The 15954-nt window shown below is 25.9% G+C and overlaps 1 protein-coding gene across 1 annotated transcript; it reads right to left on the bottom strand.

Annotated features, from left to right (window-relative positions):
- Positions 1-363: 363 nt before the first annotated feature.
- Positions 364-6133, bottom strand: LOC114131433 (protein takeout-like). The gene is made up of 6 exons (XM_027996643.2): positions 5965-6133; positions 1673-1765; positions 1456-1606; positions 1141-1283; positions 911-1060; positions 364-811 (listed from the first exon to the last, which is right to left on the bottom strand). The coding sequence occupies exons 1-6, from the start codon at positions 6047-6049 to the stop codon at positions 651-653; spliced, it is 783 nt and encodes a 260-aa protein (XP_027852444.1). The 5' UTR covers positions 6050-6133; the 3' UTR covers positions 364-650.
- Between the last annotated feature and the right edge of the window lie 9821 nt (positions 6134-15954).

Raw genomic sequence — 15954 nt, forward strand, 5'->3', positions numbered from 1 at the left:
AATATACTGAGTACATGTGATGTACAGCCCACGAACCGAGGCTACAGCAGAGAATATTGTAGTCTGCTTGGATGTTTTATTCAGTTACAGGATAATTACCATTCAGACATTATACACATGAAAAAGTAACATAATTAAATAATAATATACGCAGTTCAGACTACAGAAACACGCAATACGTTTTTGTTAAACGTTAATGATAGTTAATAAACCGATTACATTTTAATTAAGATTTAGGTATACGTCATGTTATTTTCATATATTTTCATTTATCGCATAGGCTAAAATTATAATTACATTACACAATATACATGTAGGGTTTGGAGCGATGAAGGTGAATAAACGGAAAGAAAAATTCATCGATTATTTCTTAACAAGGTTTATACTTATATCATAACATAGTTATTAAATAATTATTATTTACGTCGCTTAGAACAAAATATAATATTAATCTTAATAATAAATAACATTGGTCAGATATTCTACTGGTTGCAAATTCCATTTTTCGGTGATGCGTTTTATAATATTATTAAAAAAAAAAACTCATTACACCTACAATACAGTAAGAAAATACTATAATCCTACAACACAGGTCACAATGAAAAACTTAAGGTAAATTAAAAAAAAATGTATGATTTTGTTGGGAGAGTTTATTTGCGGTTGGGTGGGAACAGCTGGTCATAAGGAACCTCCAGGAACACTTGGTTGAGAATGGGTCTTGTGATCTTTTCGAAACCCTCTTCGGCATATGGCATCATGATTTGGAATATCACTCTCCAAAATTGGTTAGCGAAGGTTAACGCCATTTGGCCTAGAATATTAATAATAACATCACGTATTATATTTTATGGATAGCTTTCTCTTTACGATATTTAATCGCAATTCTGATGTATTCTGGTATAGTACTTACTCAATTCAGGACTTCCATTGATCATGTTGGTCGCGTATATTTTCATGTCTCCAATGTCTAATTTCATGCCAACGTCCTTGATACGCATGTAACGTTGTCCGTCCAATTCAACGGCATTGCCTTTTAACATCCACGAACCGGTCACATCATCTATGCAAAAAAATTGAATTCAATGTTTTTACTATTTAATCAAATTTCAATAATTTGCTCATGAGTGATTTTATGCTTACAAGAAGTTACGTTGAATACGCCTTTGCCCATGAGTGGCATTTGGCCAATTCTTCCCTCGCCTTTAAATTTTCCATTAGAAATTACTTTTGGCATGTAAAAATCAACTTCTAATTCTAATTGTTCTGGGTCTTCCACAAGTGATCTAAGACCAATATTTTTAATCAATTTAAAATGCACGAAATTAAAATATATATTTTTTAATTGCTAAATATTTGATTTTTGATAATCAAATATTTTTATTTAATGCACAAAATAACTTTAAGGAGTAGAAAAACATAGTAGTTAATTGTTTATTTCTATAAAAAAATTATTACCTGACATCGACGATTTTTATAGATCCTAAACCATGATTGTAAACATCTTTAAATAGAGCTTTTCCTTCGATTTGTGTAGCCTCAAAATGCATAAGATATTCATTTAAATAGAATGGGTCCAAAGATGTGATATTTAACTGTGGAATTCCCTCTAAAAATTGTATGATTAATTGAATTATTTGTAAAGTAGTAAGTAGTAAAGTATGAAAATATTAACCTTTGCTGAATTTTGGGATCAAGTATTGAAGAGTTCTCTTTACACAACCACTGAAATCCTTATCATTTCTTTTGCATGGATCAGAATAAGTTGCTGTAACAAAAAATGTACAAATAATTATATCAATTAGTTACTAAATATACTTGATGAATTATTCAGTTGAACGTCTTAAAGTTTAAGTATAAATAATAATTAATAAGAAAAAATAATGTATTTATTAGTCGGTTTTCATATTTTTCATTTTTTAATTTAAAATAGCTCATTTAACTTTTCTATAATGTGTATAATATTATATTAATATGTTTCAAGCGTAATAATTAATAATCCATGGCTAAATCTTTATTTTAAATTACTATTATTATATTATTATCTCATCGAATGATGCGTTTTGCGTGTATAATGTAATGATGTTTTTATTAGGTATACACATTTTTGTGTGTATATATATATTATATTGTACAGTAGTTGACCTTCAGGTAAAGTTTGTGCGTAGTATGATATATTATAATTGTACGTATAGACACCAGCCAGTACCAAGTCTCAACTAATCGAGTCTTGAGAGGACGTACACATAATTATTTATGCTTCAGGGCCATACGCATCCGGACAAGTTAAAAAAAAACTAGCGTAATAAGAATTTATTATTATTTATTTCATAGTAAGTTTCCTTTGTAAAAGATAATATGGAATAAATATTAGTTTAAACTTTAAAATTTAAATTAAATGTTGTTGTTACTTGTTACATACGTTTACTTTTTAAGCTAAATAATTATGTTCTTTGAACTAAAAAGAAACAATAAAATATAATAGACTTGAGCTTTCGCACACTATTCATGCTTTATTGTATAATAAACAACTTTTACTTGAAATTCACTTTCAAATTGAATAAGTTATATTTATTACATTATATATATTATGGACAACCATATAGTCGTACCGCTTATGTATGTCGGTTATGTCTACCTATTTAAATGTTTTTGTGTTCGTTTTAATATTCTGTTCTTTTGATCACGTCTATAACCTGCGGTCATTGTTCCGTTCCTGCTAAATATATACCTATAATGAAAGTGTAACGCTACCTACTGAGTTTACTTATATTATAACGACGGTGAAACCGTTAATTTTTTTACTTGTACGTCCTATTATAATATTTTATCATGGTAACTCATAATATATATATATATATATATATATATATATATATATATATATATGTATAATATATGTGTGTGTGTGTAATATCGGTGAATGTGAAATTTCCCCTGCGATGACAACAATCAATGCGTATAAATTTGTTTTTATATAGATTGATACGCGGTATTATAATATGGCTTGCACTTTTTCATTGCATTTGCATGAAATTTTATATTTTCACTGTCTTTTCTAGAGAACATTTAACAAACTCTCACCAGATTATAATTTTTAAAATGCGATAATATCTGCGTGTAAACTGCAAGGAAAAGGACGGTCGTGATTACCAATTTACCGACACAGCTGCGTGCCAATTATTGTTGAACACTTGAACGACATGCATCTCAAACGAGTATAATTAAGTTCTTTTTAATCATAAAACGTTAATACGTAAGTCGAATACAATACCGCACGATATAGTGTCTTGATTAGGATGTTTGGGTTGTACAGAAAAATTCAAACAATAAATAAATTATTAGTAATGATGATTTTTATATATATTAAATACACTGCACATAGGCCATATTCGAGTATATTTGATTAGTTTTAATGACACCTATGGCGAATTGGTTCCCAATTACTGAATTGGTTTCCGGGTAGTTTGCAGTTATTAGTTCCCAACTTTTTAGATTATAGCTGAAAAATGAATATGTAATATTGAACCTACAATGTATCACACGCAGATTCTTTACCATTTTACACATACAGAGTGTCTATAGAATACGTATAATTATGGTTAACATGTCTGTCTGTAACTATAGCCAATTTCTGTACAAGTATAAGCAACAAGTTGTACATTGTGTCCGTTATAGAATATATAAATTATAAATTATGTTTTCTGTAAAACGATTCATAACAACTATTGGTTAGTTATGACTTTATGAGGTAAATAAAAATTGAGTATATTTTTAGTCGAAAATCATACTGTTGTCAGATCTTAATATTATTAGCTATGGAAACCAATTTGAATCTATAATGTTAAGTAATATTTTTCTAAAACTAGTTCGTACACTTTATTTTAACTCAGAGACCGATTTCATATATTTCCTGTTTTAATAATCCAATATATTATGTATATTGTACATACATAACATTATAACTGATTATAAATATATTATATAATATGTATAATAATGCATATTAAATCAGTATTTGTAGCTATTTATTTATTTTATAAAATCTTACTCAGTAAACGTTTAAATGTTTTTATAACTATGTCAAGTACACAAATTCAAAAACTGGATATTTTAAATATGAATAACTTATTCATTAAAATGTTTGAAAACAGATTGCTGAGGCATAAATATAAAATAAGTATAAATTACTATACTTTAAAATATAGTCATACCTATAGCCTATACCTATAAATTATTTAAGTATTTCTATCGTAGAAACATTGAATTAATTTGAATATTTGTAATTATATACTTTATTGCTGTCCACTTTAATCATAAAATATACGTATTTCATATTATTCTAGGTATTATTGGTATCAATATTTTATAAAATGTATAAGTATTAAGTATTATAGTCAGTTATAGCTTATAATATATCTATATTATATTTAAAAAGTAAAATCATTTTTGTAAGTTTAACTTAATATTGTACTTATAAATGCAAATTATACAATATAATACTAGTTAAATACTATTTAATTTTTTTTTATTAAATTAATTTTATTACCTACATATATTTTATTTGCAGTATACATGTTATTATATTCATTGAATTAAATATTGCAGTGAAAATTATTTAGTTGAGAAAATTATAACCGTTTTAATTCATAATTCACAGCTTCACAATAAGTAACAACATATAAATATAAATATATAACTTATTATTGTGGTTAAGCTTTTGAATTTGCTAATGGTTTATGTATAGATAATATTTATAGAAATCCAAATATTGGTACTAGGCAAATAATAATAATAATATAAATACATATATATATATATATATATATATATATATTATATACAGTTAAGATAACATTTAAATATTTAATAGACAAATAATTTAAATAATTTTTAAACGATAACATTTTTTGAAAACAAATAAAACCGGTTTCTAAGAAAACTCGATTGATTGTTTTACATGGGTATAGTGATCGAAGCTCAAATTTTAAAATAATAATGCAGTTTAAAAATTGATAATACATAACTACGGTTATGTGTGTTCGTTCAAGCGGCAGATAATAATAATTTACAGTAATATGAATACACCGATTCCGACTTCCGCACTCCCCGCGAAGACAGTAGACACAAAATGTTTAGTGTCTTTAATTTCGTACAATTGTTTAAAGACCATGGTATACCACACGTAACGATAAATTATATAACATTGTTACATGGAATCGGTTATACCAGTTATTGAAAACTTGAAAGGAAAACAATAAAAGAAAATTACAAAGATTGCGCCATCAGCATATTACAGTGATATCATTATTTATTATTATTTATTTTGTGGATTTTAATGACACCTCTCTTTTAATAAAATATTATTATAATAATGAAAACATGTGCCTATAGACTAATAACAAAAGTAATAACTATAATTTAAAAATTATTATGATATAATGAATAAATAACAATAGATCAAGTTACACAAGGAACAATTTATGATAAAAATAGAACATTATACGTGAATAGTCCTCAATACCCACAAAGTAGTATAATAAAATATTATAATATATTAACATGATACCTGCAATGATGTTTTAATATTTCTGTCAAAATTGTATTTTACACAATTAATAAAAAAAAAAAAAACTATTTAAGTTTTAAAAATTACGAGGAAAAGCTTAAAAAATCTAACATCAACAAAACTCAAAATTTCCAAAATATTTCAATATTAATAATATATCTCTAGTAAGAAAAAATAGAAAATTCTAAAAATAATTAAACTTTGCTTAGGTATTGTTTTTGAACACACTTTAATATTTGTGACTTGTATACACTATACATGACACAATGTGTATATTCGCTAATGACCGTCGGTGTTTAAGCTAATATATATATTTTTTTTTCATATAAATGTAAATATTTACCTAAGGTATATCTACGATTGTATAATACGTGTCTGTTTAAAATGTGTATACTTACGCAATTCGACGCCGCCTGTCCTGATGATCGCCGCCCTAGCGACCGCGGAAAACGCGGCCAGTAAAAGTATGACTGCGTTGCGCATATTATTGTTGCAGTACAAAGTGATTATTTACTAGGCGTGTGTATGTGTTGCGCACGAAAGACGGTCGAGCAATACGCGAGCCGTCAGACTCCTAGTCAGCTTTATAGACGAGCCTCGAGTTCTTGGAGGGAAAGTGTACACATAATAACATTTCATCGAGTCGTATGGGAAGGAGCATAATGCCAATCCGATACGTTTTCGTAGTTGGATAATATAATAATTTATACACACATATATATATATATTTATAGATGGGTGATTATTTTTATCATCGAAACTTCACGGTAGTACGCTATTTTTGAAAAAAAAAAGTTAGTAAATATACGATTTTCGTATAAACTTAATTCTGTTATTTCGACTACCATTAGCTATATTAACACTGCGCTTTGTATTATTTTAAGATGATTTTTTTAATTTTGAAGACAAACTAATGTGATTAGGGGTGCCCGACAAAACTTAAAGGTAGTGTAAAAGTTACAAACTTACAAGAGCGAAGCAAGACTACCAATGAACCACTGACCAACTCCTTGTAACGCGCATTTTCACTTCAAAAATGTAACCGAATAGAAAAATTCCTAGGATTTTTCCACAGAGTATTATGTCGAAGAGACCAGTATGTCGATCAGATTTAAATTATATTCAGGAAACAATATAATTGTCCAAAATCCTGCAAAAAAAGTTAAGGTATTTTTAGTTTGTATTTACTTGCAGGAAATTAGTTGGTTGGTATACTATACATTATGCTTAGAGTTGTATATTATTTCGTCTATTAAATTACAAAATTGCTTAAAATAACATAACGCAATATTAACTATGTAGTAGTCTGTAATTACAATAACAGAATTGAATTTACCAAAAAATTGTATACCAAATTTTTGTTTTTTCAAACATTTTAAGTTTCTGATTTCAAAATGATTTATAAAAACTGTATTGTGATCATATATGCTATTATATTCCTTAACCTACTGCACTTTTCTACTTCGACGGTTGTTTATTTATTGTTTAAAGGAATATTTTAATATTTTTAAAATACATTTACACCTTATTTTTAGAGTTTTTAATGTTATAACATCCTACTCTTAGGCTTATAGATACATCTCTTGTGGTGTTCAACGTTGTCAAACGAGTTTATGCAGCATTGCAGTTGCGATCAATAACCGTAGAAAAAACAAACTGACGTACAAGATACGAATTGCGTAAGAACAATTACAGTATAAATAAGTTTCTAACAGTTGTTAGTGTTATTACAAACACAAATTCGACCACGATTACGAACGAGTTACCTGGTATTAGGTATATATAATATTATTATACCAACTAGTATATTGAAATAAATAATATATTTTTATTTTAGAAATTTGTTACTGTTACTTTTATAGTTTTATATAGTTATCCTGTAGGTGTCGCCAGAATTTTTATCAAGGGGTTGCATAGTGCATGGTATAGGTACACTGATTTCCAATTCTTTTATATATTATATAATATTATAAACTATTATTTTTTGAAAACCCAGGGGGGTACAAGACACGAGTGCACCACCTTGCACCCCTTCAGCCCCCACGGCGCTTATGATTACCTATATACTTACTAAAACGCCTATCGCGGCCTAGCTAAAGCCCCCTCCCCACCACCATATATTGATATAAAAAAATAATTTCTAAAATATTAAATAATGATGTATCATATTATGTTAAAAAATCATTCTATATTATACGATTATTGTTTACTCACAGGCGCGCATAGGCACATAATTATTAATTATATTATAATATTTCCTGGTTCCGGTTCTGAAGATACAGGAAGTAAATATATCGCGTATAACTTCACTATAGTCTATAGTGCACACTTGCACATCTCGAGGTCTCAGAAAGTGTTACAGACACGGAAAAGTATGTTTGGTCATACATACACAAAATCGAGTACACAATGTTTATAATAAAAAAAAAACATATTTAATTAATAATATTATACTTAGTCAGGGCTTTAAGTGGCAAAAAATGACGAGGGAGGAGGAGAAACCATAATATTTTTTAAACATTCCATCATAAATATTTATATTTCAATAATACTAACCGCATCTAATTTCAGTTAAAATACAATTAATTCTGTACTATATTATGTTCTCATTTAAATATATATATATATATATATATAAAATAAATAAATAAATAAATAAATATGTATATATATTAGGTACATTAAAAAAAAAAATAATAATATACTTAATCTAACATAACCTTGTACTAGATACCTATGAAATAATACTGTAATATTAAAGTGTATTTTTAAAGTCACTCTAAAGTTTATACATATAACATAGACATACAAAAACTTTGAATATGGGTTGTTAGTAATTTTTCGTACTTTTTTTTGAAATGTATGTAAAATATTGATGTTTTCATAATATTCTTGATGTTTCAGAAATAAAAAAAGCATTATATTATAATATTATGGTATGGCAGTGATACGAATAACGCATATCCCTTTTATAAAGATTGAAACTGCAAATACCAAATTGCAATGCGGAACCGATGTACAATGCCATAGAAAAATAAAAGTCGAAAATTATTTTATTCAAAACACGAGTAGGTACTTATACGAAATTTATGAAAAATACAAAATAATGCATTATATTATGCATATTTCAAACAAATAGTAAAATAAAATTTCATAATTTGAGTCTCTGGTGCATAAAAAAATCTGTAGCTCACTTAGCTATTTTTATCTGTATCAGTATTAGTATAATAATTAATAAATGCAATACAATTTGAACCCTGGTTATTATAAATTTAGTTATATGAATTTATCTTATTTCGAATTCGCTGTTGATTTCCAATATAATAATTAGATTATATTTGTAATTTCTAGACTTGAAAACGCACAATATCTATACAATTCCTATATAGCTATTCACTATATACTTTTGAACTATATCATAATATAGGTTGACAGGTATTATGATAAGTATAGTAAAAGTATATCTTAATATAGTTTATATTTTTTACCTCTTACGAATAGTTGCACTCAATCTTGCGCTATAGGTACACTTAAATATGACAACGATTTTCATCGCGGAGAAAGCAGCAGTCGGCAGATGAAATATAAATACCGCTTCACGTATGACATATAGAGTAAATTATGTTTCTAATTAATTGTTTCTAATCTATAAAATAATTATATAGCTGAAGTTTATTTTTATGCTTTTGATTTATGAATCATGAATATACTAGTAACTAGTTAGTTGTTAAAGCTAATAATTATAAAATATTTATTTTAATATTTTTTAATTTTGTTTATAAACAGTATTAAATTCAAAAAGACATAATGAATAGAAGTTTTTCAGTAAATGACAATCGCACAATTACAATCAATTAAGTTTAAAATTTCTCTCATAAATATATAGTACCTAATTCAGAATTATAAGCTACACTCAAATTTCTTGAATTTATGAGTCATATTCTTACAGTGAAAATTATAGTAGTATAATCCCTTGAAAACATAAAAATTTTGAATACATTTTGCTCGTTATCATACAAAATCTATTAGCACAATAGGTATTGGTAGAAAAGTCCAAGGACATGTATCTGATTTCCGGAAGTTACTGTTAGGAAAAAAAAGAAGATTAAGTTAATTTAAAAAAATATTATATTCAAATATGAGACCAGGTTAGTAATTAAAAAAAAAAAAATTTATAAACATACAAAAATTAATTGTATCTGATCATGTGTATTACCTATAGTATATTGTTTAGTGTTGAAACTCTTGAATGTTTAGCATTTATTATAAATAAATAAAACAAAACCAATTGTATTATTCCTATTATTATAACTTGATTTTATTACTATTACTAGCTCTAAACATCAAAATTTCATTTAAGACACATGTTGTGCGTCTTATAAATCTCTTGTTTTTAATTTTTATCTTTTGGCTTTTTCGAAGATAGAGTGAGTTCATATTGCATGTATATAGTACCTACTGTATTGAATTGCCCAGAAATGCGTCCTTGGTTTGCAGTTAAGATATGTATCTATGAATTATTTTCAAAAAAGTTAGTTTATGTGATCAGCCATATTAAACAAAAATCATTAGATTTTATTTTTACAATTTTCAAGGAAGTTAAACTGATAATGCTAAAACTTACAATTATTTGAATATAATATGAGTACTTGTATAATACGTATACAATACGTGTAAATGTGAAATTGTTTAACAAAATCTCAAATATCAGATATTTGAAACTATTTTGATTCTTAACATATAAAATAAGTTATAATATTTATTGCTATTGTTGTTGTTGTTGTTGTTGTTATCAATTTATACAATAATTAGGCTTGTGGTAAGATTAGTTTGTAAAATTGTCAGGTTTATTTCCTTGAAGTAAAAGTAAAAACACGAATAAATGAATGTGTACACATGCTGATTGACCACATATAGTGATATTGTATTTAAAATATATAGGTAGGTATATAGCGTAGATATTGAACATCGTAAAATAAATTATATATATATTATTATAAAACTTTTCTTGAATAATTAAAGTCCTTGAGTAATTAGATAATAGCTTTATTATTGGTATAATAATAATGGTTAAAAAACCGGAGTAATTAACTATGTGAACATATTGTGAACGAAAAATGAATAATTAAACCAATAAGATGAATTTGTTTGATTGAAAGTACAATTTTAAATACATTTTTATTGTAGATTAGTCTAAGTTATCGATTATGACTTAACAAGTTAAAAATACTATAATATATAAAAATAAATCCTTTTTTAAATGACTTTTTTTTCATTTTCAGTACATATTTTTAAGTTTATCGGGTCATATATAAGCGCATATTTTATTGCTTTATAGTGCTATATAAGTCCTAAACCCTGGTTACTACCTTCTTAGTGTTATTTGTCAATGGCATCATATTTTATCGTGCTTAATGTATTCATATATACTATACTAACTCAGCACGGTGTGAAGTGTGGGTAAGTAACTTCTGACATACTTAATCGGTTTTACGTGCATTTTTAGTCAAATTATGTGTATGGTCAGAACCGACTGTTTAATTATTTTGAATGACAGAAAGAATAATATGTTGTATTACTGATTTAAAGTATTTCAAATTAGCTACATATTATATGAAAACATTAATTGGTAAACGGTTTAAATGTTTTAGAAAGCCCACACTGATGCTTGTAACATCAACACTCAGAGGGGGGCTTAAAAAAATTATTTTTCATCATTTCCCACTGATGACAAAATATTTTTACATTGAAATTAATAGAATTAAAAATTAATAAACTTTGGTCTTCAAAATTTGAGGTATTAAAGTGGCTTTTTCTTAATTTAGAAAGAAGAAAAGAAATCTTAGCCGTCAATCATAAACCTGAACTTGCTAATTAATGTCAAATAAAAGTCCAAGTTATATTTGATTAATGAAACAGCTTAACCGAAATTTTATCTGTTAAAGACAGTAGATTTTGGAATTTTGACCATTTTTGGATCTACTTTATACTTACTTCTGTGAGCAAACATTTTCCAAAATAAACTTCATTAAAATAAACTAATAAACCAATTTAATTATGTTACCCTTGATATTTATTTGAATTTGAAAACCACAAATTACTCTCTAGATCTAAAAATATTTTGATTAAAAATTCATCAATAGAGATTCCAATAGTTTCTTATGTAAAAATTAATAAAATAAAAAAATGTATAAAAGATTTTTTTAGAGTAAGAATTAATATAATGTATTATGTATAATATGGTTATAGTGTTAAACTGTACAACAACAAAAAAAAGTTTGTTCAAACCTGTGCAAATCTTTGGACATCATGTTTTTATAATTTTTTATTTTTAAAAAAATTACTCATTACTACGAAAAAGTTGTTCAGAGATAGACAATTATAGACAATTTTGCTCCAGAATTTGTAATAAAAAATAAATTATGAGATTCAAAAAGATTATACATCGATTCTTCTCAACGATATTGAGGTACCAATAAGAAAGTTATAAATCGATTGTGCAGACGATATTACAGAGGTCAAAATATGACGTCTTGACTCTTAACCAATTAAGTAAAGTAATTCACATAGGTATTATGCCTGTGCATTTACGAGGTTCCCCCAATATCAACTATTGCTCGAATTTTGTAAGGCTTTTTTTTTACTAGAACTTGACTTTAAATTATATTTACATTTATTCGTGTATTAGCTATACTACATTAATTTTGGTTTACGTTTCTTAAAACGCGACTCCCTTATCCAACTCTTGTGATGCACAGTTTGAAACTAATAGACCAAAAGTAATTTGTAATAATTTCAAATTTTAATCTAATTCATATAATTCAAGAGACTTTGTAAATCATCTTTATTCGTTAAGTGATCAAAATGTAGTAATATAAAGTAGGTACCTCATTATAGGTCAGATTTTAAAGCATAATAAGCAATTAAAAAAGCAAAAAAGAAGCATATTAATTTTTAAAAAAGCATCACCAAAAATTAAAATAAATCAATTATAAAAATGAATGGAAAAATTTGAAATATAAATTTAAATAAAAGAATAATTAATTACCATGTATTTTTCTAGATTTGCAGTACCTAGTGAAACTGACTCACTAAATCTTAAATGTTGGAATGGTCGATATCGATGTTATAGGCATACTGACCGAACAGGTACTTCAGTGCGCCCGGCGCAGGCTATGTATAAATCGATAGCTATACGTTTAATATAGTATTTAATAAACAACCCGATAACGAAAACAATAATGATCCAATATCCGCATATTGGGTTTTTACATTTCTTGTTATTTTTTTTATTAAAATAGCATAATACACATATTATAAAAAATTCACAGCTGGAATAATTGAAAAAAGCAATACTTATAAAAACAACAAAAAAAGAAGCATATGCTTTAAAATCCGAGCCCTACCATAAGCTACCTAAAAGTATAAAAAATACTTACAGGTATATAATTTTTTAAAAACATTTGAAGTAGTTTAAATCAAATAACAGGATGAATCTGTCAGTACTTATATTATATATATAGGTATAATAATATATTGTGTTATTTTGGTATACGTATTATGTTTAAATACTATTCTTCTAGATTTTTCATAATATCTATACAATAAAAAATAACGCATACTATTCATATTATATTATGATATGATAACTTTAAATCATTTATTTTAAATTTCTACTAAGAGGTATGAATTAATACTTATTTAATGTTTTAAACAATACAAGGTACTAAAAAAAAAATTTTTATTTTAGATTTTAAATATTATCATACTAAACATTTCTTAAAATATCAAAATACTAACTAGTAATAAACAACCAGCTAAAGCATATAATAAACTTATAAATAACAAAGAATATAATTAAACAATTTTAATAAATTAAACTGTATAAGTGTACATTTATATTACCTACATTTTATTTCAAAAATATTAAATGCTCTTTAAGAGTACTTATTGATGTAAATTTTAAAATTAAAAATACATTGAGTTAATATTTTTTCAAAATCCTTTTTAGTTATTTTTCCATTTTGAATAAAGTCTTCTAGATCTTTCATTGATCTGTCTGCACCGACCACAAAAAAATTGTCCATTTGTTCAACTATAATTATTTTTAGAATTATAAAACTATTCAAAGTTTTAACCAAATCCGTGTTATAAATTTCTATAATAGTACCAATAACGTACTTTTCATACGGATCGTAGAATTCCATAGATAAAAGTGTATTTAAATAATTAAACAATATGTATGATAAATTATTCAATTCAAAAGAAGATACTTCGTCAGTCTCTGTTATTGTGATGGCATAGTGTTAAAAAACAATCTATATAGTATAAAATGACGAAATGATCAATTTGAATAATAACTTTTGAAAGTTAACAAGTTGATATAAACTTATTATACTTTTGGATGTGTCCAAAGATGAAAATGTTATGATTTGCGATGTACCTATAATACAAATTTGAGTGTATCTTGTAACCCTGTTTTGATTTCTTCGCACTTTTTATCTTAAAAATAAGTTCATTAATTTTATGGTACAAAATGTTCAATTGTACATCGTAAATCGATATTAGTTATTCATTGTCGTATACGCCGATTACTCTGACGTATACCAAAATAAAGTTAAACACAAAATAACGCAAAGTACTTTATTTGAAGTTTGAACACGACGTCCGGTGGTGATCGAGTCACACGATCACCACCACTGACTCCCTTTGCTGTCTTAGCCATCTCACTTATATATTACACTTACAATCGAATTACTATCGATTGTTCTACATTTTTCTATTACTACGTTAAATTTACAGTTTATAGACACTATGACACTATGATTATTATGTAATTGTTATTTTAACCCGATTAGTAAATTATTAAATAAATTTATTTACATTTCTTATTATTATATCTTGCTTACTATGCTAACTGTAATATAAAGTTTACGGATACTGAATTGCACAATTGTTATTTTAACCTATTTGTGTGAATAATTAAGTATTGCTTAACTTATTGAATTTTACTGTTTTACTTATTATCTATAGTTTTTCTTAACTTATTTCTTACGTACTAACATCTCTTATAAAATATTCATACATATAATACAACATCATAAATACTTCAATTTTATAAGTTTGAAATTATTTTTAAACATTTTACTTGTGTGTGAATAATAAATATTTATATATGGTTATCGTCTAAGTCGCTTAAGTTTTTCATATGATCAGTGATCACTTATAAGAATCTCAAAAGCCTTATACTCTTAAGCATTATTACAAGTTTGTAACGTTTATTCTTTATTATTTTTTTAAATTTATCATCTGTTCAATATTTTTGTGTATCAAGGTTACATTTTTTAAAAATTCAATGTCAGTCTGATTTGTGACATTTCTGTCGTAATCAGTATCCTCAATTGTCTTTTTCCTGTCGGAAAATCCAATTTTTCGTTTTTTGTATCCTTTAATTTTAAAAATATTTAGTGTATCATCGTATTAAGTGTTACATCTACGTTTCCTTGAAATAATAATTTATCAAAGTACAAGTGTATCATAAGTAAAGTTTTTTTTTAAAAAAGGCTCAGCATGTTTAAGAATTGGGAAGAGATTAATAATTTTAAATAATCAAAATATTTTAAAATTTATGTTTTCGTTTAGATCATTTGAAAACGGAATTTCTTCTTTGTCATCCAAATAATTCTGTTGTGGTGCCGGCCATTTTAATTGTATACAGTTATGTATAGAGTACAGTAAATCAATTATGGAACGAGCCCATTGACATTGTAAAACATAATTATATACCTACTTGTAATAAAACAATGTCGACATTTTTTTTCATTTACCTCAACTGTTTTTGTAAACAATGAATCTAAATTTATTTTTGAATCTATGTTCATGTATACAGTACACCGACCTGTAATAAAGATTTTTCCAGATATTCGCCTTGAGTATTAATTTAGTGATTTTTTCTTGAACATTTTCGCAGCATCCGTATGTTAAAAAGTTCTCAGACTTAAAATGAATAAAAAAAATGTTTTTATGTTGTACTAATTTAGTTCTAAACAATAATTATTAAAAAACTCAGAGTAGTTAGATATGTGTTTTTTTTTAATTGTAATAGTTGTACTAAAATGAACTGTTTCATAGAAATGTGTTCTGCATATGTCTTAAAAACCATCTACTTTTATCGCCAAAACAATTATAAGACATCTTTTAGGAAGAAATCTGTGATTATATTTCTATAACATTATTTACTAGAACCATTAAACGAAGTGTAGTTATTTATTTTTACTCATTAAGTATCTATGCGGAATAAATTGAAAAAAAAATAAAAATACTGAACATGTTTAGAATATAATCTAGTATAATCTGAAGAAAAAAAGATAAAGTATTTTGTGGTAGCA

Source organism: Aphis gossypii, chromosome 3 (genome assembly GCF_020184175.1).
Source record: "Aphis gossypii isolate Hap1 chromosome 3, ASM2018417v2, whole genome shotgun sequence".
NCBI lineage: Eukaryota > Metazoa > Arthropoda > Insecta > Hemiptera > Aphididae > Aphis > Aphis gossypii.

Bases quoted from the DNA above. Each gene is read 5' to 3' on its own strand.
- LOC114131433 (XM_027996643.2), bottom strand. From the start codon at position 6,049: ATGCGCAACGCAGTCATACTTTTACTGGCCGCGTTTTCCGCGGTCGCT. The intron at 1,061-1,140 runs GTAAGCATAAAA...TTTTTTGCATAG, and splicing joins CGTATTCAACGTAACTTCTT to ATGATGTGACCGGTTCGTGG. The intron at 812-910 runs GTAAGTACTATA...TTAATATTCTAG, and splicing joins CAATGGAAGTCCTGAATTGA to GCCAAATGGCGTTAACCTTC.